Raw genomic sequence first — 25,462 nt, forward strand, 5'->3', positions numbered from 1 at the left:
TAATGTGTGTGTGAAGCCTTGACTAACCACATATTGTGCGAACCTAGAGGCGGTTAAAGTGTCTCATATTGCGGACTGTCAGCACAGCCTTAAAATTGATATTTCGAAATGGAAGATTCCTTACGACGTAGCACTGACTGATCCAGCCTGTTCTTCAACCTTTTTTCAATTGGCCAAATCCATTTGGGTCACTGCCTCCCAATTGCCCAAGAATCAACATTCCGGGCCCCCTGCACTCGCTCAAGCAATTTCCAGTTATTTAATAACAAGAATGGAACACAATATCACAGCAATCCTGTGTACTCTAGGCACAGTCAATATAAACTTGACTTCTTTCGGCTCTATGACCGCTGAAGTGCAAACTTCGATCAGTCCATTTGGAAATAATAAATAAAAAATAAATACAAATTTTAAATTAAATCACAAAAGACACAATTATATACACAACGAAAACAGAGACACAAAAATAAATAATAAAGACTTTTTATATTAATAAAGTCAGTCTCAGACAAACCTATTCTGAGCTCATTATTTCTCCACGTCCAATTTTTTCAAGTGCAAGTTGCGACAACAAACCAGCAATCGGCAAACCAGCAACCCTTTGCTTCCCTTAATCATTATTGTTGGGTTAAGCAGCCACCAGATAAGCCGATTAGAATATTGATAATTTTTTTAGCTGCAGCGGTATTTAATCTTCTCTTTTGTCTCCCAGTTTCTCCAGTTTTCGTTTTACATCATTCGCGCTGGAAATGTACGATATGAAGTCTGGATGTGAAACCATTGGATCTGCTGCCGCAAGCCGGGAAAGGGTGCTTCGGAGAAAAACAGAGGTGACCTGGCAGGAGATGGAGGCGCTGCATCATAAGGCGAAGGCTGCAGCGCGGAATGAGGATGGCACCAATTACTGACGCGAACTACGATGTGGCCCTTGACCTATTGCGCAATCGTTTTAGTAATAGGCGTTTCATTTTCCAGTCTCACATCAATGAGCAATGAGCAGGGCTTCGTGTGGTCGAGCCAGGGTCTGTTGCTACTTTGCGGAAGCTATCGGATCGGTGCAATGTGCATATGCGGGCTTTCATGAGTTCCGGATCAGCTGCCGAGATCCAAGGATATTGGACTCTGGTTCACAAGTTCACCTTATCTCATCGCGGCTGGCAAGTCAACTTCAGCTTCGTCGCAACGAATGCTGTGTAGTGGTCGCCGGTCTCGGCGGCACTGAACTTGCTACGGATGGATCCTCCGTTAATGTGTGTGTGAAGTCTTGACTAACCACATATTGTGCGAACCTAGAGGCGGTTAAAGTGTCTCATATTGCGGACTGTCAGCACAGCCTTAAAATTGATATTTCGAAATGGAAGATTCCTTACGACGTAGCACTGACTGATCCAGCCTGTTCTTCTACCTTTTTTCAATTGGCCAAATCCATTTGGATCACTGCCTCCCAATTGCCCAAGAATCAACATTCCGGGCCCCCTGCACTCGCTCAAGCAATTTCCAGTTATTTAATAACAAGAATGGAACACAATATCACAGCAATCCTGTGTACTCTAGGCACAGTCAATATAAACTTGACTTCTTTCGGCTCTATGACCGCTGAAGTGCAAACTTCGATCAGTCCATTTGGAAATAATAAATAAAAAAATAAAAATTTTAAATTAAATCACAAAAGACACAAGTATATACACAACGAAAACAGAGACACAAAAATAAATAATAAAGACTTTTTATATTAATAAAGTCAGTCTCAGACAAACCTATTCTGAGCTCATTATTTCTCCACGCCCAATTTTTTCAAGTGCAAGTTGCGACAACAAACCAGCTGTTAAGTCATAAGCATTTAATATTTAGGTCACAAGAACACGATTTACACATAACAAAGACACAAGTACAATAAATATATAATAAAGAAAATATTAGGTCAAAAAACCTACATAAAACGATGAACATTAAAAAAGACCAAACACTACAGAAACAACAAACTGAAAAGCAGCAAGGACTGCTGACATTACAAGTTCATGCAACTGACAAAATATTGCAGAATTACACTTTTTAAAATTGTTAAAATTGTTGCTATATTCCATTAATTTACCACTTAAGCAATATCTATGTATCGAATTAGCTATAAATATTGAACCTTTATATGAATAAAATCAGTCTCAGACAAATCTACTCTGAACTCAGTAATTTCTCCACGTCCAATTTGTTCAAGTGCAAGTTGCGGCAACAACTCAGCAATCGGTTTATGTACCCTTTGCTTCTATTCAAACATTTCAGATAAACATTTTGGTGACCCCGACGTGATCCTGCAAGCCCAGGATCACTTTTCGAACAAAAGTCAAAAAGGAACGAATAGTGATTTCTATCGTTCCACAATAAAGATATCAGGAAGACTCCTGCTAAGAGAGCAACAGGATCTTCACAGCAGTGTGACGCTGTCCCTTTAATCGGTAGATTAAGGGCCCCACACCTCCCTCAGTTCATAAAAAAGGGTTCAGTTTCTTCGACCACTCTCGGTTGCGAGTTGGAGCGCATCCAGCTACTAATAGCAAATAAATCACTCCCAACGGTCAGAAACGAAGAACGAAAATATGGACAGGGAAAATATTGCCCCCAAAATTATTATAGAGCCAGCCGTTGAAGAGGCGAGCGCTCAAGGCCTCCTAGATGCCCAGCAAGAAATTGGGCAGGAGATCGCAAGATGCATCCGGAATTATAAAAAGGATGGGCCGAATCGAAAACAAAAGGCATCATATTTCCAAACAAAGCTATACATTCTCGAAGAGGCTTGGGAAAGGTTCGGCGAAAATGATGAAAAAATTCAAGGAACGGCCAGGACCGAAAGCTACATCAAGTATGCTGAGGACCTCCGGACCAGTTGCATGAAATATGCGGCAGCTTTCGAAAGCAGCCGTGACAAGCTGATGCAAGGCACAAGTCGAAAGGAAGAGGCTCAAGAACAAGTAGAAAATCAAGTTCAAGAGCAATCTCCACTCGTAGTTCCCATGGATAAACGATTAGCCGGATTATGTCGACGCCAAGGAGAACTTTTAGAGTCCGTAAGCGGTGCCTTACGAGAGTTTAAGGCATCCGGGGGAGGCCCAGGAGACTTACTAAAAACTTTATGGGCTCAGGTCCAAGAGATCCACTTGACAGTCTACGAGGAATTCGAAAACCCGATAGACAGTGGATATAACAAGCAGGCATACCTACAACTGCAAGCAGAGGTGCAGAATGCACTTATGGCAAAGGTTATACCTACTACAAATAGCATTGATGTGCAAATGCCCCGGATAAACATTCCAAAATTTGATGGGGATGCAATGAAATGGAAACAATTCCATGATTTATTTTCCTGTATGGTTCATGATACTAACATGCCATCAGTGAAGAAAATGTGGTACCTAAAATCCGCTCTCTCGGGAAATGCGGAGAGATTAATACGCCACATCGAGCTAAATGAGGACAACTACTTACATGCATGGCGCATAATAGTTGGGTCATATGACAATCCTCGGCTCATCGCGAATACAGTTATTCGTCGGCTACTTCATCAGAGCCCGGTCTCTGACAGTGCCAAATCAATACAGGAGCTGTATATAACAACTCTGGAAACCCTTGCGTCATTAAAGGGACTAGGCATCAATGTATCCACATGGGATGCATTTTTGGTGGTGTTGCTGACCGACAAGCTTGACATGACTAATAGAAGTCTATTTGAGCAGACAGTTGGTAATTCAGTAGAGATCCAGCCGCTACAAGTAATGCTGGAATTCTTAGAGCAAAGAATCAGAGTCTTGAGCTCAGGAAAGCCAACGGCAGCATTTAAAAGAGAGCCGAAAAATCTAGCGTGTGCGTCCAGCACGTCAGATAAACAGTCATTATGCTACTATTGCAAGGCTCCAAATCACGCGTTATATAAATGTGAGGAGTTCCGCGCAAAAACAGCATCCGAAAGATTGAATTGGGTACAAAAACAAAAAATGTGTGTCAACTGTTTCAAAACCGACCACAAATCAAAGGAATGTAAAGGAAGAAGTTGTTTCAAGTGCGACAAAAAACACCACACCCTGTTGCACCTGGAAGTCACAAACCTTCATTCCCCAACTGTCGGTGCCGCGGCTTACAAGAATTACAATCTTCTTGCAACAGCAAAGGTAGCGGTCCAGACAGAGAACGGGCAAGTAGCGAAATTTCGTGCCCTGCTAGATTCAGGATCCCAGATTAATTTGATCACTGAACGATTAGCATCAATGTTGTCACTAAAGCGCCACGATACAAAACTCCGGATCGAAGGCATTGGAGGACAACCAAGAATGAGCAGAGCAAGAGTAACTATTCTCGTTAGCTCTCTTCACGGGGATTTCAGCCAGCGCATAGAAGCGTTTGTGCTTCCCCACATCATAGCTGACCAACCAGCTCAACCACTAACACATTGTGCGTTAAAGATACCCAATGAGTGTCCATTAGCGGATCCCCAGTTTGATAAACCTGGAAGGATAGATCTACTAATCGGCACCGAGCACTATTACTCGCTTCTCCTTCCAAATCAGCAGAAGGTCGGAAGAGATGGTGCCATGCTACAAAACACGAAACTCGGATGGATTGTAGCAGGCAGAGTTAAATCTAAAACTCAATCAGCCATAGCCTGTGGTGTCGGTGTCGGTGAAGAAACTGACGCACTGATTGAAAGGTTTTGGAAGCTAGATAATTTGGAAAACCAGACGAAACATCGATCTCCGTCAGAGGCACATTGTGAGAAACACTTTATAGAAACTCTGAAGAGAGCAGAAGACGGACGATTTATTGTGAAATTGCCGTTCGCCGAGCACCCTTCAGCCCTGGGGGAGTCGAAAGAAATTGCGATCAAAAGGTTTTTAGCACTAGAGCGACGATTAACCGGTGATGTTCGGAAAGGTTATTCTGAGTTCATGAAAGAATATGAAGCCTTGGAACATATGAAGTTTGTTCCAACAACACATGTACCCAACAATCACTACTTCATACCACATCACTGTGTTCTGAAGCCTGACAGCAGCAGCACAAAGCTACGAGTGGTGTTCGATGCTTCATGCAAAACATCAAGTGGGAAATCTTTAAACGACATATTACATACAGGACCCACTGTTCAGAGCGAGCTAATGGCCATACTACTACGCTTCAGAATACACAAGTATGTGTTCACGGCGGACATAGAAAAAATGTACCGGCAAGTATGGATCAATCCAGATAATCAGTTCCATCAGCTTATAGTCTGGAGAAATGATCCATCCGAGGATCTTAAGTACTATAGACTTAAAACCGTCACGTATGGAACCAAAACAGCTCCGTTTTTAGCCACGAAATGCCTAAATCATTTAGCAATCCGGTCACGGGACAACTACCCATTGGGGTCTGCGGCGCTTGAAAATGATTTTTACGTAGACGATTGCTTGACAGGTGCTGACTCAGTGGCAGAAGCAGTTCAAATCCAAAGTGAATTGAATAAAATATTGCTACCACACGGTTTCAAATTACGAAAGTGGTGTTCAAATAATGCAGAACTACTACAAGGAATACCAAAAGAGGATACTGTGAGCGATGTTAAGTTGGGTGAAACCTTGGACCAATACAGTGTTAAAACACTCGGTCTCATATGGATGCCCAATAAAGACAAACTTTGCGGACGAACGCAGCAAAGCGAAGCGCTGGTCATCACAAAGCGAGTGGTGTGCTCTGAGTTGTCACAAATCTTTGACCCATTAGGTTTGTTTGCGCCAGTGGTCGTAAAGGCAAAGATATTCATGCAACACCTCTGGGAATCAAAAATGGCTTGGGATGATGAATTGCCTTTAGAACTTCAGTCAGACTGGAAAACATATCGTTCTGACCTGCAAAGTCTAAATAAATTGCAAATTCCAAGACACATATTTGACGGAAAGGTTCCAGTCACGCAAGAACTACACACTTTTGTGGACGCCTCAGAAAAGGCCTATGGCGCAGCAATATACGTCCGAGCAACATATAAAAATAAGCAAACCTCGGTGAGACTGCTATGTTCCAAGTCCAGAGTAGCACCCACAGCAAAGCAATCCTTGCCCAGACTAGAGTTGTGCGCAGCAGTCCTAGGCGCAGAACTAACGTACAGAGTCAGACAAGATTTACGCTTGTCGCTAGGCACGGTTGCGGGGTTCTTTTGGACTGATTCATCCGTCGTGTTAGGGTGGATCAATGCAACAGCTTCCACTTACCACACGTTTGTGGCAAATCGGATAGCTAAAATTCAAGAAGTGACGGAGCAGTGTCAATGGCGTCACGTATCATCCGCCAACAATGCAGCCGACGTCTTGTCCAGAGGAACAACAGCTAGCAAACTCTCGAGCAACAGTATGTGGTTTTATGGACCCCTGTTCCTATATGGGTCAAAGGAAAGCTGGACAAAGATGCCAGCCATTATTTCGACGAACTTAGAACAAAAAACGAAATTCGCCAGCATGGCGGCCGCTAAAGACATATTCAGAGGGGAGATATACAACTGTAGGCACAGTAACTCCTTCTACAAATTACAACGAATTGTTGCGTACATGCTGCGGTTCTGTTATAAGTCTAATAGAGCGCCAACGAAGGCGCTATGTCTGGAGGAGCTAAGCCAGGCACGCATTATTATCCTGCGCACGATTCAGCAAATCGAATTTAACGCAGAGCGTAACCAGCTCAAACGGTACAAAACAGTGGACAAAAAGAGTTCTCTTGTATCATTGGCTCCCATCGTTGGATCTGATGGGTTAATTCGAGTAGGAGGCAGACTCGAACATTCAAACCTATCCGAAGACGCAAAACATCCAGTTCTGCTCCCCTACAATGACACAATTGTAAAAATGATCTTAAGAGAACTACATGAGACCAACATGCATTGCGGTGCCCAAGCCTTGCGCGCCATTGCTAGGCAACAGTATTGGATCATCAATGACAAAACAATGGCAAGAAGCATTGTACATAACTGCGTGCGATGTACCATAGTCAAGCCCAAATTAATGAGTCAAATCATGGGAAATCTACCGAGCGAGAGAGTCACACAGGCTCGGCCCTTCTTTAACTCTGGAGTAGATTACTGCGGCCCCATATGGATTCATCACAAGATTCGAGGAAAACGTCCCGACAAGGCCTATATCGCAGTGTTCTGTTGCTTCGCCACGAAAGCAATTCATTTGGAGTTGGTAAGCGACCTCACAACAGACGCCTTTTTGGCCGCTCTCCGCCGGTTTCTTGGACGTCGAGGGAAGTGCCAGACAATCCATTGCGATAATGCAACAAATTTTATTGGAGCCAACAATAAATTAAAAGAGCTCGAAACCAGCATCTTCTCAACCAATGCGCAGGACTCCATAGTTCAGCATTGCAACAAAAGAGAAATAAACTTCAAATTCATTCCCCCACGAGCACCATCCTTCGGTGGCCTATGGGAAGCTGCGGTGAAATCCGCAAAACGGCTGCTAGTATCAATTACAGCCACGGCGTCTTTGACGTTTGAAGAACTCAACACTGTGGTCGTTGAAGTTGAAGCGATCCTCAATTCACTGCCGATTACTCCCATGTCATCAGACCCCACTGACGAATCAGCTTTAACGCCAGGACACTTCCTGATTGGAGAACCACTAACTGCTCCTCCTGATACCAACATCATTCCGGGCGGCAAACCATTAGTAAAAAGATGGGAACTGGTATCACGACTGAAGCACGCCTTTTGGAAACAATGGTCATGTGAGTACCTGCAAGAACTTCAGAATCGACACAAATGGAAGCATGCATCTCCGAATATTAAAGAGGGATTGTTAGTCCTTATAAAAGAGGACAACGTGCCTGTAATGAGCTGGCCTATGGGAAGAGTTCTCAAAACATATCCCGGACCGGACAACCTCGTTCGGGTAGTGGATATCAAAACGTCATCTGGAGTATTCAAGAGACCAGTGACTCGGCTAGCGCCACTGTTCCCAGAAGAAATCAACAACAAGCACCCATTAGACGACACCCTCAAGGCGGACCAGTCTGATGAGCCGCCTGTACAACGCAAAAAGGAAACACTCTCATCAATGCCTGTGATTCTAGCGCTTATGTTGTTACTTCCACTAGCCATGGCAACGCCAATTAAGGTAACGGAGTTCAGTATTAAGCCAGGAATATTCTACGAACGGTTGGGAACCACGAGAATGGTAGTGTCAGAATGGACAATGATAGTATACTACGACTTGGATCCCTACTGGAATGATATGAAGGTACTTTCAGGTGGAGTAACGGAACTCGCACACAAATGCCAGGAATTGACCAACGTAGCAGCATGCAGTTCCATCCTAGAACATTTTAAACATATAATTGCAGAACTTGAGGCAGGAAATAACCTGATGCATCACTCTCGGCAACGTAGATCACCGTTTAATGTTGTTGGAACTATGGCCAATTCATTATTCGGTGTACTCGATTCCACATACGCAGAAGAGATGGTCAAAACTATCACTAAGGTGAAGGGTAATGAGAACTTCCTCCTACAGCTGCTTCAGAACCAGACGTCCATTGTTGACTCCACCATCAATTTGGTGCGAAAGGAAAGGTTGGCTACCAACAACCGCTTACGATCTTTGGAACAGCAGATGACCCTCATAAATAAGCAACGAGGACAGTACCAAGGCGCACATTTAGAGCAAGCGTTTATGATCCTCACGACACAATTGAATCTACTTGCAAATGGTTTACAGCGAATGCAGAGTGAGATAACTAATGTATTGACTGATGCTCGCCACAAAACAATCAGTCCAATTTTAATATCACCTACACAGTTACGAGACCAGCTCGACCAAATGCGGGATCATTTACCACCCGACCAGATCTTGCCAGTAGCCACAACGGATGTTGTTCAGCTATACAAAATAATGTATGCGCAAGGCAGTACGACTGATACTCACGCCATTTTTCGAATCACAATACCATTGGTGTCGTCAGAATTATTGGATGTCTTCAGCATCGTGCCCATTCCAATATGGGAATCGAAAGGTTGGACGCTGTACAATCTTCAGACACCGATCATAGCTGTCAATGCCCATAGAGATCGCTTTATTGGGTTTAGTGAAGACGAATTCAAAAGATGCACTTCTATAAAAATTGAGCAGCATATTTGTTTCAATCACTTAACGGCATACAATGTTGACAGTAGATGCGAATTCCAGTTATTTAATAACAAGACTGGAACAGAATGTCACAGAAATCCTGTGCACTCTAGCATGGTGTGGTTAAAAACTCACCAATCTAACCAATGGATCTCCGCGACCAAGGACTCCATGGAACTTCAGGTAGTATGCAGTGGAGTTTCATCAACAGTCAACATAAAGGCGACTGGTATACTGAAATTGCCCATTGGTTGCACAGCACGCAATTTCAATATAAGTTTGACCACATTCGGCACTATGACCACTGAAGTACAAACTTCGTTCAGTCGATTCGGAAATATCTCCGAGCCCCTAAAGCCCATAGAGGAACCATCAGAATTCGGGTTAAGGGCCCAATCACCAAGTATAGACGACACAGAATTAGAGATCCTACAACATCGGTTAGCCGATCTACAAAGAAAAGATGCACCATACCAACTGGACCACCAGACAACTATGTCATACACAGCATTTGCCATTTCCGTCATCATACTGATACTGATAGGCATTCTCATCATGCGACACAGACGGTCGATTTGGACGCCAAAGCTTAGAGGGACTACAAGAAGTTCAATTCCCGAACCTACCCCAAGACAATTTACTATAGAGCTGGACGACGGTTGAACACCTGTTCAACGGCCGGGAGAATGTTAAGTCATAAGCATTTAATATTTAGGTCACAAGAACACGATTTACACATAACAAAGACACAAGTACAATAAATATATAATAAAGAAAATATTAGGTCAAAAAACCTACATAAAACGATGAACATTAAAAAAGACCAAACACTACAGAAACAACAAACTGAAAAGCAGCAAGGACTGCTGACATTACAAGTTCATGCAACCGACAAAATATTGCAGAATTACACTTTTTAAAATTGTTAATTTATCATTTTTATATTTTATGCTATATTCCATTAATTTACCACTTAAGCAATATCTATGTATCGAATTAGCTATAAATATTGAACCTTTATATGAATAAAATCAGTCTCAGACAAATCTACTCTGAACTCAGTAATTTCTCCACGTCCAATTTGTTCAAGTGCAAGTTGCGGCAACAACCCAGCAATCGGTTTATGTACCCTTTGCTTCTATTCAAACATTTCAGATAAACACCAGCAATCGGCAAACCAGCAACCCTTTGCTTCCCTTAATCATTATTGTTGGGTTAAGCAGCCACCAGATAAGCCGATTAGAATATTGATAATTTTTTTAGCTGCAGCGGCATTTAATCTTCTCTTTTGTCTCCCAGTTTCTCCAGTTTTCGTTTTACATCACTCGCGCTGGAAATGTACGATATGAAGTCTGGATTTGAAACTTTTGGATCTGCTTCGGAGAAAAACAGAGGTGACCTGGCAGGAGATGGAGGCGCTGCATCATAAGGCGAAGGCTGCAGCGCGGAATGAGGATGGCACCATGAAATTACTGACGCGAACTACGATGTGGCCCTTGACCTATTGCGCAATCGTTTTAGTAATCGGCGTTTAATTTTCCAGTCTCACATCAATGAGCAATGAGCTGGGCTTCGTGGGGTCGAGCCAGGGTCTGTTGCTACTTTGCGGGAGCTATCGGATCGGTTCAATGGGCATATGCGGGCTGTCATGAGTTCCGGATCAGCTGCCGAGATCCAAGGATGCTTGCTTATCCAAGCCACAAAAGCCAAGTGGGAAGACACTCTCGCCGACACCATGCCTTGTTGCACCATTGCGGGCAGCTGTCCAGCCCTAACAATTCCCCACCAGTACGAGGCTTGGTTTCCACCGCTGGTGTTGCCGTTGCTACCCAACCTTCCCATTCAATCAATACCATCTTGACTTAGGATCGCCATACTGAAGTGCTTCTGCCAACCGCCGATATCCTCATCTGTAGTTGATCAGGTGCCTTCCTGCATTGCAGAGTGTTATTGGACTCTGGTTCACAAGTTCACCTTATCTCATCGCGGCTGGCAAGTCAACTTCAGAGGCGGTTAAAGTGTCTCATATTGCGGACTGTCAGCACAGCCTTAAAATTGATACTTCGAAATGGAAGATTCCTTACGACGTAGCACTGACTGATCCAGCCTGTTCTTCAACCTTTTTTCAATTGGCCAAATCCATTTGGGTCACTGCCTCCCAATTGCCCAAGAATCAACATTCCGGGCCCCCTGCACTCGTTCCGAGAACTCGATTCCCACATTGGTCTATTGGGGGGAGCAATGCATGGTCAAAGGTTTGGAAGAAGTTATTGTTCCTTATTCGCCCTGCACGATTCCTAAATCGTCTTAATGCAACTATGCAACCCGTAGAATAATCCATTACAAGATGTTTCTCCTGCCCTTCCAGAATTGTTATTGAAGGCCCACCCTTCAATAGGGGGGAGGATGTTGGGGTAAGCAGCCACCAGATAAGCCGATTAGAATATTGATATTTTGTTTAGCTGCAGCGACATTTAATATTCTCTTTTGTCTCCCAGTTTCGCATGCACTTTTGGAAACCTTGGAAACCAAGCCAGTACGAGGCTTGGTTTCCACCGCTGGTGTTGCCGTTGCTACCCCACGTTCCCATTCAATCAATACCATCTTGACTTAGGACCGCCAACTCCGCCAATATTTTTCTAATATTTATTATTTTATATCGCACACCCAGAATAAAGTGTTACATTCAACAATTTTTTTAACTAGAAAAACTAGAAAACCCTTTTTTTTAATTTTTTAATCTTAAAAATTTTCTGTAGGAACCGATCTCTTTCAATTAGATATTAAATTGTATAGTATTCAATTAGATAATAAAAAATATTGAGTATAACAGTTTATTTTGAGACTGCGATACTAAAAAAAAATTAAAGTAAACAAAAATCAACCCATAATAAAGATTTTTCTGCTTGGAATCGAACCCACGACCTTACGATTAACCGGCAGATACCTTAATCATTGAACCATGGGGTTCAAGTTTTCCGCGCAAAATATTTAGAATGACAAGAAAATATTAGTGATTAATAACTAATATCCAATATGCGTAAATTCGAACTCTAGCAGCAGCAGAGGGCCGGCAGAATTACTTCGCCTACTTTGTTTTGACGTTCGAAGGGCAAACCTTATTGAATTGTTTTGTTTTTCGAACGAAATTTTACATAACGGCCGAAAAAGGCGGTGAAAGGAATTTCAGTACTGCTAGTTTTTTTAAGCTTGTTCATGTATGTCTGCAACTTGAAAATATAGAGTAAATTCTTACAACTTTTACTTTATTTGTCTATCGGACGACTATATCCTATAGCTGCCATATAACTGATTGATCGGAAATGCCATAACTTTGTTGGTTTTTAAGATGGAGGAATGGGACTTTCCACACATGTTATATTTGCTCAAAACATCTTATGGGCTTAATTCATAAGGATCGGCCGACTATATCCTATAGCTGTCATATGTTTATGCTGTGGCATGTTTTTTAAGTTAGAAAGATGGGACTTAGTACAGATTGCATTTTAGGCAATCTTATCCGATTTGCAAAAATTGTATTAGGATAATTGGCTTAACTTTGTTGTTTTTGAAGCTAGAATGATGGAACTATCTACGGTTTCCGTTTTGGGCAATCTAATCCTATGTTTTATAAGTATCGGCCGACTATATTCTATACCTGCCATATAACTGAACGATCGGAAATGGCACAACCTTGCTATTTTTAAAGATGCTTAGGGCTGTTTCCAATATTTTTATTACAAATTTTTTTGATGGTGAAATTCTCATAGGGATCGGACAACTATATACGATCCAATATATATAAAAATAATAAAAGCTTCTGCTCAACTGCAAGGGATATCAACTTCGGCTCCGCTCGAAGTTAGCTTTCCTTTCTTGTTTTTTTTTTTATGTATGATTTATATGATATATATATATGATAATTTATTAAATAGTGAAACTCTCATAAGGATAAGACTCTCATCTATTAATTTGTTTAATCAATTTGGTTTCCCAGAACAACAAAAAAAGTTTGGATTTTAAATAGAATTTTGGGCAAATTTTTAATTAAAATTTTTAAACTAACCAAATTCCAAAACCTTTGTAAATTAAAAATATGTATAACTTCAAAACCACTGAAGCTTTCGAAAAATTCTTTACGTCTTTGGAAAGGTTTTTAATTACTCTACCATCTTGAATGTCAAAATGTAGGGAGAAAAAAAACAGTCTTGGTGTTTATCCTTACATTTTAAGTATTGCAAACAGTGTGAATCGCCAACCAGAGGTTACTTTAATATTCTATATTATGTGTTCATTTTTAAATAATTGAAGATCTATATATACAAAAAATCAACTGATATAATATAAAACAAGAAAGGAAAGCTAACTTCGGGCGGAGTCTCAACACTCTAACTTAAAAACACCAAAGTTATGGCATTTCCGATCAATCAGTTATATGGCAGCTATAGGATATAGTCGACCGATCCAGTTCCGACTTATATACTACCTGCAAACAAAACAAGGATGTGTTCAAAGTTTCAACTCGATAGCTCTAAAACTGAGAGACTAGTTTGCGTAGAAACAGACAAACGAACAGGCTTATATCGACTCAGGAGGTGAACCTTATCAAGAATATATATACTTTATAGGGTCGGAGATGTCTCCTTCATTGCGTTGCACACTTTTGACCAAAATTATAATACCCTCTTCAAGGGTATAAAAAAACCTCTTGACGAGGTAAAATACCGGTGACGACCCTGCATGCGATACCAAAAATATCTGATATCAATTTTTGTGACAAAATATGCTATATAGGTGTACATAATTGCATATACAAAATATTCTTGTTCGGCACGTGCAAGAAAAACAAACAAAAAATCAGACAAAACTTGTACTTTATTTGTCTATCGGACGACTATATCCTATAGCTGCCATATAACTGATTGATCGGAAATGCCATAACTTTGTTGTTTTTTAAGATGGAGGAATGGGACTTTCCACACATGTTATATTTGCTCAAAACATCTTATGGGCTAAATTCATAAGGATCGGCCGACTATATCCTATAGCTGTCATATGTTTATGCTGTGGCATGTTTTTTAAGTTAGAAAGATGGGACTTAGTACAGATCACTGTGGACGGAAGTCCACGAGGTGACGACCTGCATGCCTAGGCGTGCGCGAGGAAACTCTATATATAGCCGAAGAATTAAAAATTTTCTGTAGGCTACCGATCTAAATGAATTATATACCAATCGAAAGGTATTGTTTCAATTAGATAATTTTTGTCGAAACATATTCCAAAAGTTATTTGGTTTGGGAGAAATTAGGGTGAAAGTAAAAAATTTTTTTATCACTAAAATGAGGCTGGTGGACACATTTTAGTCCGCAGATAGAATATTTTTATATATTCGCATTCTAGAGCTAAATACGCGTCGATTGGCACCTCAATCGACCCGATCCGACATTTTATTCAGAAGTTATTCGAAAAATTCGATTTTTTCTTCTTCTTCAAAATGAAGCCAGTTGTCGGTTTGTCGGTTTGTCTGTTTGCACTATTTTTATCTTAAAAATCCTGAAAAAAATTGGAAAATGTTTGTTACTATCACATGAGCAACTATTGTTCTACAACTTTTTGAAATACCTTAAGCTTACGTCAAAAAATTAAAAAAACTTTGTTAATGAAAAAATTCATAACTTTATAATTAAGAAAGATATTAAAAAAAGCTTTACACCGTTGAAAGGGGTTTTTAAATATCTATTTCACTTTCTTTGAGACCAAACGTCTATATAGACACAAAAAAAAATACACTGAAAATAAACTTTTTTTTTAAGAAAAAAAATTATTTTTCAAAATTTGGTCGATTGATCCTTTTTATATTGCACGTGGAGATAGATTTTGAGATGACGCAACTTTTGATATATCGCTCATATCTGGCAAAATCCGTTAACTGAAGATATAGCCCTTTAAAGCAGCTACCCATTTTGTGCAGCCTCCTGTGAAGCTTGCATTTACTTATACATGTGTGTGTATTTGATTGGCAACTTTGCTTTTTGGAGTCGGCATATATTTGGTCAATACCCTAAAAAATATGGAGTATATCTTTTCAGATTTTAGTTTATTTATTTAAAAATAAAATCCAAATAAAAAAGGGCTTAAAAAGTAAAACGTAAACATCGACTCAACTTGGACTCGAACCCAGGCCCTCCGTGTGAGGAACCACGACGCTCTCCACTCGGCTAACCTCGAACTTTGTTGCTTGATGGCAACTTTTGATGTAATTCTACTTTGTGTTTCAGTGTCTTATGTCTTAATGAGAAGACTCACAAGATTGGTACTTCAACCGACCCGGTCCGACATTTCTTTCAAAAGTTATTCAAGAAATTCGATTTTTACAGTTTTTTCAAAATGAAACCAGTGTGTCTGTTTGTCTGTATTTTTTTCTTGGCAATCCTGAATAAAATTGGAGATTTTTGTTAATGTCATATGACTCATATGAAATGAGCAATTATTGTTCTACAACTTTTTGAAAAAGCTGTAAAAATCTAATTTCTTGAATAGCTTCTGAAAGAAATGTCAATCGGGTCGGTTGAGGTACCAATCTTGAGGTCCCAAAGAAAAACAAGAAAGGAAAGCTAACTTCGGGCGAAGCCGAAGTTGATATACCCTTGCAGTTGTGCCATTTCCGATCGTTCAGTTATATGACGGCTATTGGATATAGTTGACCGATCCCTATGAAATTTGGCCAATAAGAATATTTTGCCCAAAATGGAATCTGTACCAAGTCCCATCTTTCTAACTTAAAAAACACCAAAGTTATGCCAATTTCGATCGTTCTATGACAGCTATAGGATATAGTCGGCCGATCCTTATGAAATTTTGTACACAAGATATTTTGGTCAAATGTAACATGTGTGGAAAGTCTCAACTTAAAAGACACCAAAGTTATGGCATTTCCGATCAGTTATATGGCAGCTATAGGATATAGTCGACCGATCCCGGCCATTCCGACTTATATACTGCCTGCAAAGGAAAGAAGGGTGTGTGCAAAGTTTCAACTCGATAGCTTTTAAACTGAGAGACTAGTTTGCGTAGAAACAGACAGACGGACCGACGGACAGACGGACATGCTCATATCGACTCAGGAGGTAATCCTGATCGAGAATATATATACTTTATAGGGTCGGAGATGTCTCCTTCACTGCGTTGCACACTTTTGACCAAAATTATAATACCCTCTGCAAGGGTATAAAAACCTCTTGACGAGGGAAAATACCGGTGACGAACCTGCATGCGAAACCAAAAATATCTGATATCAATTTTTGTGACGAAAATATGCTATATAGGTGTAAAAAATTGCATATAAAAAATATTCTTTTTCGGTACGTGCCTGATTTTTTGTTTGTTTTTCTTGCACGTGCCGAACAAGAATATTTTTTATATCGCATATTTTCGTCACAAAAATTGATATCAGATATTTTTGGTTCGGTTTGGTCCGAAAAAGAATATTTTTTATATGCAATTTTGCACACCTATATAGCATATTTTCGTCACAAAAATTGATATCAGATATTCGTGAAGAGTTTTTTTTATATTATTCCCAAGTTATTCGAAAAATTAATCAAAACCTTTGCTCTTCAATCATTTCTCCATATCAGCATAGTATCATTAAGCGTCGCTCTATCAGCACAAATTTATTGGAGTTGACATCCTTTGTCGTAGATGTTGTCCTAAAGGGACTCCAAACTGATGTTATATACACAGTCTTCAGTAAACCATTTGATTCAATTAATCACTAACTCCTCTTGAGTAAACTGAATCTTTTGGGATTTCCTACAGATCTGCTTACGTGGATCTCCAGCTACTCCAGAAGAACACAGACAGTTTAATTTAAAAACGTACATTCCCTTAGTCTATGCTACATCTAGAGTCCCGCAAGGAAGCCGTCAGGCCCGTTACTGTTTAATCTATTTATTAATGACTTGCCGTCAGCTTTAACGAACTCGCTGGACCTAATATAAGCAGACGGTGTTAAGCTTTGTCTGCAATAAAAATAATGTTGCGCCTTTGAAAAATTAACTCATGTTAATTATCTTGGCGTCCTATTACACGAAAAATTCAGATAAAAGGTTCAGGAAAAAGGTAATAAAAAATATAGGTGTTCTTGCTTTTATTTAAAGATAGTTAAAAGAATTCCCCCAAATTAACCAAAAGCTTATTTATATTTTTGGTCCTTTCGATACTGGAGAACGATTTATGTGTCTATGTGTCAATATGTGTTCACAAGAATCCGTGCAAGAGAATTTTTTATTATTTGCTCTTAGTGGACTTAACTGGGATACAAATTTTATCTTTCCTTCGTATTATGATAGCAGACTCTTACTAATAAACTTAATCTCTTAAACAAATCGTAGAACTATGCTGGGTGGTGTTTTTATACACAACATTAGTAGCAGTTAGTTAAGTAGTCAGTTAAGTATCAGTTTATATTATTATGTATATATCGGATCGTTTATAGTTAGCCGATCCTTATGAGAATTTCTCCTTCCAATTAATTTTCTAATAAAAATGTTGATAACAGCCCCAGAATTATTGAAAATAGAAAGGTTGTGCCAGCTATAGGGTATAGTCGGCCGATCCTTATTTGGTAGATCGGATTAGGCTACCCAAATTGGTATCCGTAGAAAATCCCATCTATCTAGCTTAAAAAAAAATCCAAAAAAAATTAACGATCGGAAATGGAACAATCTTGTTATTTTTGAATATACTTGGGGCTGCTTCCCACATCTTAATATATATAAATCTCGTTTCACAATGTTTGTCTTCAATGGACTCCTAAACCACTTAACCGATTATAATAAAATTCGCACACCATATGCAGTTCGATCGAACTTGAGAGATAGGATAGTTTAAGTCTCAAATTATAGTCGCAATTTTAATTTATTGCTAATTACACAGGCCAACAGCAAAAAATCTCCACGCATAATACCACCTGCTCCATAACCTTTAAGCTCCCCTGAACCAAAGTCCAGAACAAACATAGGTTCTATCACCCACAGTTTCGCGGTACACCTAAGAGAAGAAATTGATCAAATTTTACCACATATTGAGTTATGAAGGCCGTGTAATGGCGATGACCATCATTGTTTCTAGTACATATCATTTTTAAAATCTTCTATGATTTTTCCCCAAACATTTTTCTATGGAAGATTTTTATTTTCTTAATGAAATCAGTAGATCATACCATGTTTTAATTTTGGATTTAAGGAAAACTCTAAATAATTTTATTAAATTTATTATAGTTAGTTAAACAAATTTTTCTTCAATTAAAAAAGACTTTTTAATCTCATATTTTCAAAAAGTCATGGCTATCTAAAAAATCTGTAATGTTTTAGTAAACCTGCAGAAACTTTAAGAAATTTTTTTCATCATCGAAACAGTTCTAGATAGCCATGACTTTTTGAAAATATGAGATTAAAAACTCCTTTTTAATTGCAGAAAAAAATTGGTTTCTTTTAAAAATTTGATGATTGCTTTAATGTTTTCTGCAGTGGGTTCTTAAGATACTCAGTGGCTGGCCGATTTTTTAGTAGATTTTGCTTGTTCTAAGAGATTGCTGGGCAGGAATCTAAGATGTGTTCCATGTTTGTGGGGGTTGATGATTGACAGCGATAGCAGTTGCGTGGGGTGTTGGGGTCAAGGAGGTGCTTGTGTGTTATGCTTGTATGTCCTAGCCGAAGTCTTATAAATTTAATTTTGTCAATTCTGCTGATTTCTTCTTGATGTATTTTAAAAAGTGCTGATATGTGAGTGTTGTTAGTTTTTAATGTTTTTGTACTATGTGTTACATTTATTTATTAAAGTTTTTTTTTCTTGAATAAGTATATTTTTTAGCATTTTGTTAATGTCCGTTATGTTTTCATTAGGCGTTTATATAAGTGGCATTTTTGTTGCCTCTCTTGCAATTCTATCTGCAAGATCATTTCCTTTAATATTGGAGTGTCCTGGGATCCATAATATTTTTATTTTTGGTTGTTTAGTTTGTAGTAGTGATCGAATATATGCAGGGTATTTGTTTAAGTTTAGTGGGTTTTGAATGGCTTCGATCGCTACAAGGGAGTCAGAGCAGATTACCGATTTCCCTCTTTTGGTGGTTGAGATCTTGATGGCTTCAAGGATTCCGATCATTTCTCCTGTTAGGATGGATGAGCAGAAATCCAAAATTAAAACATGGTATGATCTACTGATTTCAATAAGAAAATAAAAATCTTCCATAGAAAAATGTTTGGGGAATATCATAGAAGACCAAAAATTAATGTAGAAAATCTGAGATTTCAACTTTGGATGAGTATTCCAAAGATATGGTAAGTGCTAGCTGACATTTTGTAATTTTAGTTGGTACACATACATTTCAAAAATGATATGTACTAGAAACAACGATGGTCATCGCCATTACACGGCCTTCATAAATCAATATATGGTAAAATTTGATCAAATTTCTTCTCTTAGGTGTACCGCGGAAACTGTGGGTGATAGAACCTATGTTTGTTCTGGACTTTGGTTTATGGGAGCCTAAAGGTTATCAAACAGGTAAAATTATGCGTGGAGGAGAAAAAAGTTGGAAATTGTCATTCTGTGTTATTTGTCTGTTATTATTTGACAGTGAAATGATTCTAACAAGTGTCTCTACCTTTCGACTGGGTTGAGTAAGTAATTAATGTAAGTAATCAACAAGATGGCGCTGCTATGGTAAATCTACGAACGTGTGTTATAAGCTACATGTTAACAGCATATTTACCACGTGTTGTTGACGATATAAAATTAAATAAATTTATTTTGTAATGAACGAAATAACGTATAATTCGATTATTTACACTTTTTAAATTTTTGGTGTTAGCAAAGCCGGCCACGTGTTACTTAGACTGAAGTGTAAATTAAATTCATATTATAACTAAATATTGGGAACGGTAAAATAGTTCTGCAACAAAATACGCAATGCATTAAACTACCAGACAATTTTTGCACTGTTGTGCAAGATAAAAATGAATTGATTCAGTATTTTCCCGGATACAGAATAATTATTTGAATCATGAATGGCGATTTTGGCAGCCAAAAAAGGTTGATGTTGACGAAATTAACTTTCAGATACAACAGTTGTTACCAGGCGATCTGATGCCTTTTAAATCAATCGATACTGTTGATGAAAATGGAATGGTAAATTTTCCGATTGAATTTTTAAATTCATTAGATATACCTGGAATGCTACCACATAATCTTCGATTAAAGATTGGTTCCCCAATTATTCCCCTGCGTAATTTGAATCCACCTCCACCTAATTTGAAACGGTACGCGTTTGGTCATCAAAAAGATCACCGGAAACATTCTTGAAGCATTCATTTTGTCTGGAAAGTTAAAAGGAAGTGGTCCTGCTGCCACGTATTCCGATGATACCATCAGATTCTACCATACCCTTCAAAAGGCTACAGTTTCCAATTCGTTTAGCTTTCGCCATGTCTATAAATAAATCTCAAGGTCAAACAATGTCCATTTGTGGTTTAGATTTGAAAAATACATGTTTTTCTCATGGGCAACTATATGTTGCGTGTTCACGTATTGGGAAACCGTCGATTTTGTTTTATGTGTTAAATTAAATTGAAAATATTTATAATTCAAAAAAATTGATATTAATGTTTAAAAGTTTAAGACTGTCTGCCTTGCCCACCTCATTCATGAGTTTAAGCGTCACATTATTTACTATATTATACTGTAATATACTTTATTTGTTATAAATTTAAATGGAAATAATAAATCTGATAAATTTTTATTTTGTACCTATTGATTTCTGCTTAATATCAAGTGTTCGAACATTTTAAATAATTGTGTTCAACGTACTTCCCCTTCAAATCTCAGTCCAGTGAATTTGTATACCAACATCAATATTTTCATCTTTGTTCGTAAATAATTTCTTTGTACTAAAGGGTTATAGCAGCAGAAAGTCAAATAAGGAGATCACCATATTTTTTTACAAATACCATCTGTGTGAAAAAGCCACAGCAACGCGTGTCCGGGTCAGCTAGTTTTTAGTATAAATTTGATTTGATGGTGAAATTCTCATAAGGATCGGCCAAATATATACGATCCAATATGTATTTAAATATATAAGCTACTACCTAACGGCAAGGCATCAATTTGGGCTCCGCCCGAAGTTAGCTTTCTTTTCTTGTTTCACATCAAACAGAGGCATCACAAAAATTTAAAGAAATACATTTTTTTGTATTTACTAAAATTTAATTATTAAAAACGGTTTTATACAGAATATTATTTAAACCGACAATGTTAAATATCATACAAAGAAAAAAAATTAAGATTTCAGTCCTAAAAGATTTTTTTTATAGCATACAAGACTGCATAATGGTACATTCGTTTTTGAGCAGGTATACGCTTTAAGATTTCCGCAATCGGTGACAACACATAATTTCCGTTGAGGTGGTAAAAGGCTTTTTCGCGATTTAATGGGAAATTCTTGATTAGGTGGAATCAAGATATAGGTAGCGCCTATTGAACTGACATATATTAGTTTTGGATCAAAGGACCTTTGGCTATGCTTATTTCGCACAGTAGATCTTTGTTTATTGGTTTCTTGTTTCTTGAGTAGTCGATCCATAGTTTTTTTTTTATCTTTTTCGCGACGTTCATCTGCTTGCTGTTTGCGTTTCTGTGATTTTAAAACAGCTCTTTTGATCTCCTCTTCAGTTTGTGGCTTTTCTTTTTCTTTATATCCACTGGGTAATGAAATAAGCTCTTCCACAAACCCACTAAAACTATCTTTTGCTCGTTTATACATAGCACGTTGCCTTGCTGTCATCAATTTCGGGTCCTTAATTTTTTTCATTTCATCATCAACGTCCGCTAGATTTCCAGTCTCTATCGCATTTAACCATCTTTCTTCATCGCTTGATGTGTCACTGTTGCGACGCCTTTTTATTTTTTTCGATGAAATACCAAATTTTTCCATTTCTTTTTGCCGCGAATTTGTGAATTGAAAATCGTTATCGTTTAATTTCTTAAAATTGTTCCCATACTGATTCCCATTAAATGATATATGCTCGGTTGTTGCAGAGCGAAGGGTAGTTATATTTGATGAAGATGAGAGAATTCCATTATTTTCCGCGGGAGTTTGCCTTTTAAAGTTATCTAAAGATAAATAGTATTGTAATATAATTTATTTTTTACATGTCTTAATTAATTTACCCATAATTTAAGCCAAATCAAAATAAACAATGATTTAGTCTATTGAACTGAGACCTTCGAACTGTTCGGCTGGGTTGCGTTAAAGCGAAATAGTGAAGAATAAATCATGGGGTAGCTTTCAGTATATTATTTTAGTAACAGTAACGAAAATAGATCACTTTTGAATGCACTTTAAATATGCAGTAGTTGATATAAATGTACTTGCAAATGAATCCATCAACTTTCAAAAACGATGGAGCATGATTCACTTTTATATATAAGTCAAGCTAGCGCCGACTGTTTTCCTGTTATGTGAAATAGTAAAATCTAAAACAGTAATTCAATATGCAGAATTCTCACTTGGAGTCCATCCGAGTAAAACCATTTTATATATTTTTTTGCAAATTTGTAAAAAATCCAATACTTGGTAAAAACTGGACTAAAAAAAAATAATGTTGGATAACAAATTTTTATTTTGGGAGCGAAAAATGTGTCATTTAGCATTTGATGACTCTCGCCTAGCAACTACATCAGGTAATGCAGGTAATAATTTGCAAGGTGGTTCATCAAAAATCCTTTTACATTGCAAAAAAATTGAAAAAAAATATAACAATCGCCCAATACGCTATGCTACACAATACTAACGCTATGGTGGTAAGTTCTTCATTTGTATTTATCACAATTTATAAAGGTTAGATTACACAGCCACACAAAAACCTATTGAAGTGAAACTTCTTATACGACGCCGGAAAATGTTGCGTTAAACGTTTAACGCTCCAGTGGAGGGGGAATAGCGTTGAACGCTTAACGCAACTCGGAAGGAGAAGAGGAAAAGAGAAAGATAGAGTGCGAGAGAGAGAGAGAGAGTGAATGAGAGTAAGGTATCGCCAGGCGCATGCGCTGCTATGGCGATACACGTAGCGCGTAACAGCTGCCTAGACTAATATTAGTGCCTATGCGTGAGTGCATCAAGCGTCCTATGTGTCGAAAATTCTTTTTCTTATTCTTATCTCGTATTTTGTTATTAAAGTGTTTCCCATAATTAATTCGTGTTCTATATAATATTGACGCACTACTTGTAGTATTAGTACAGTGAATAGTGATTCAAACAAACAATAAAATGAGTGACAGTGAAAATACGCATAACACAGCGGATTCAAGGTTATGTGGTGGTACGTTTCTCTTGAATATTTCAATTGTCCACAACAGATGAACCTTGTGGATCATATCATCTTGAAATTAATATCAATTGGATTGGCAAAAATTTTAATGGTTTGATTTTGAATTGATTTTACAGCGGAAAAAGACAGTGCAGCCGGTGTTTTAAGAGGAGGGAACAGAGCACAATATTATCGTGAATACCGAGCACGAAAGAAAGCAGAACTTGGACTTTGCTTTATAATAAATTTATAAAATGTGAATTGAAGAAAGTGTTGGTCACTCCACCTTATTTTTATCCTTTCCCTCCCGCTATTTTTCTTTTATAACGAAATAATATGAATTTTTTGGAATATCGCTAAGAAGTTTCACTTCTTTCGCGCGTAGGGACTCCACGCACACATTTTTTATATAATTAAATATCTTCTTCAAATAGTTTGAAAAAAAATATATTTTTATTTGAGTCCGTTTTTGATACAGTGTGATTCTTTAAAACGCTTAGAATTTTAGAATTTCAGAAAAACTGCTTAGAATTTTAGAATTTCAGAACAACTGCTCAGAATTTTAGAATTTCAGAACTAAGTTAACTTTGGGGCTCTAAGTCATTTTTATAGCTACCCTTGCTAAACCTTTTTGCAGATAAAAGCTCGAAAGAAGCTTTTCTCTCTGAGAGGCTTTATTTTCTGAAGGAAATAGATTAATTCGGAACCTTTTCTTGAGGTGTCAGTTGACGTGGAAGGATTTGGGTCTCAATTAATCGAGGTGACAAGAAAATGTGAAATTTCCTGAGAAGTGGGTTCCCATTTGAGAATGGTTTGAACTGTTTATATTTTATTGAAGTAACAATTATCTGTTATTTATATATACAATTTTAAAATTAATTAATTATAATTAAGAATTAGGAAAATTATTCAAAAAAAAAACAAACAATTTAGATTTTATTACATCACGGGATAATTCAGGGGAAAATAAATGGGACAATAAATTATAATTTTTACAGATAACACGAAAAGGATCATGGTCCGCAAAATTTGATCTACAAATTGGTAACCAAAGGGGTCGGAAGGACCTGGTTGACCTATTTGGAACAGAAAAATTTTTTTTTTCAAGTAAAAGATTAGAGTCAACTTGACCAAGAATGAGTTTATGAAGGAGCATGGCCCCAGCACAAGTACGACGTACCTGCAATGGTGGCAGGTCTAATAACTTTAGCCGACAACGATATGGTGGAAGAAGACCATCTGAGTCCCAGTTTAAATATTTTAAGGCAAATAAAAGAAACTGCTTTTGCACTGATTCAATACTTCTTTGATGAACCATATACTGCGGACTCCAAACGAATGAACACTATTCAAGGATCGGACGAACCAAAGAGATATACAACGTTTTAGTGGTAAAGGGATCATCAAACTCTTTTGACCAGCGCTTGATAAATGCAAGTACTCCTCTGGCTTTATTAACTGTTAGAGAAATATGTTCATTAAACGACAGCTTGTGATCGAAAAGAACTCCAAGATCATTCATTAAGGAAACACGATCTAAAAAGTGATTCCCAAGTGAGTACGAGATGACATGAGGCGTGCTACGGTTAAACGTTATAACCTTGCATTCGTTTGAGAAAACCCCTATGGACGATCGAAGTGAATTCTAGCAGAATTCTAGCAGTTGCAGTTGCAATGTAACCATTTCCTCCAGCAGCTTGGGAATAGCAGAAAGTTTAGCAATACCACGGTAGTTATCAATAAGTATTTTAGAACCTTTCTTATGAAGTGGAATATTAAAAGATTCATTATATCTCTTGGGAAGGCATGAATTCCTTGGGAAGGAATATTATAAGGGTATGTAGAATTTAAATTATAAGAATCGGACGAATAAGTTGATTGAAAGAATGATGCAAAGAGATTTGCAATACCATGATCTGAAGAATCAGAAATATTTTTATAAGATAGGGAAGGAGG

The 25,462-nt window shown here is 38.1% G+C and overlaps 1 protein-coding gene across 1 annotated transcript; it reads right to left on the reverse strand.

The window, feature by feature from the left end:
• Positions 1 to 21,331: 21,331 nt before the first annotated feature.
• LOC116656506 (INO80 complex subunit B) lies at positions 21,332 to 22,645 on the reverse strand. The gene is made up of 2 exons (XM_032456153.2): positions 22,368 to 22,645; positions 21,332 to 22,310 (listed from the first exon to the last, which is right to left on the reverse strand). The coding sequence occupies exons 1-2, from the start codon at positions 22,369 to 22,371 to the stop codon at positions 21,478 to 21,480; spliced, it is 837 nt and encodes a 278-aa protein (XP_032312044.1). The 5' UTR covers positions 22,372 to 22,645; the 3' UTR covers positions 21,332 to 21,477.
• Positions 22,646 to 25,462: the final 2,817 nt, after the last annotated feature.

The sequence above is a fragment of the Drosophila ananassae genome, unplaced genomic scaffold (assembly GCF_017639315.1).
Source record: "Drosophila ananassae strain 14024-0371.13 unplaced genomic scaffold, ASM1763931v2 tig00000091, whole genome shotgun sequence".
Taxonomy (NCBI): Eukaryota; Metazoa; Arthropoda; class Insecta; order Diptera; family Drosophilidae; genus Drosophila; species Drosophila ananassae.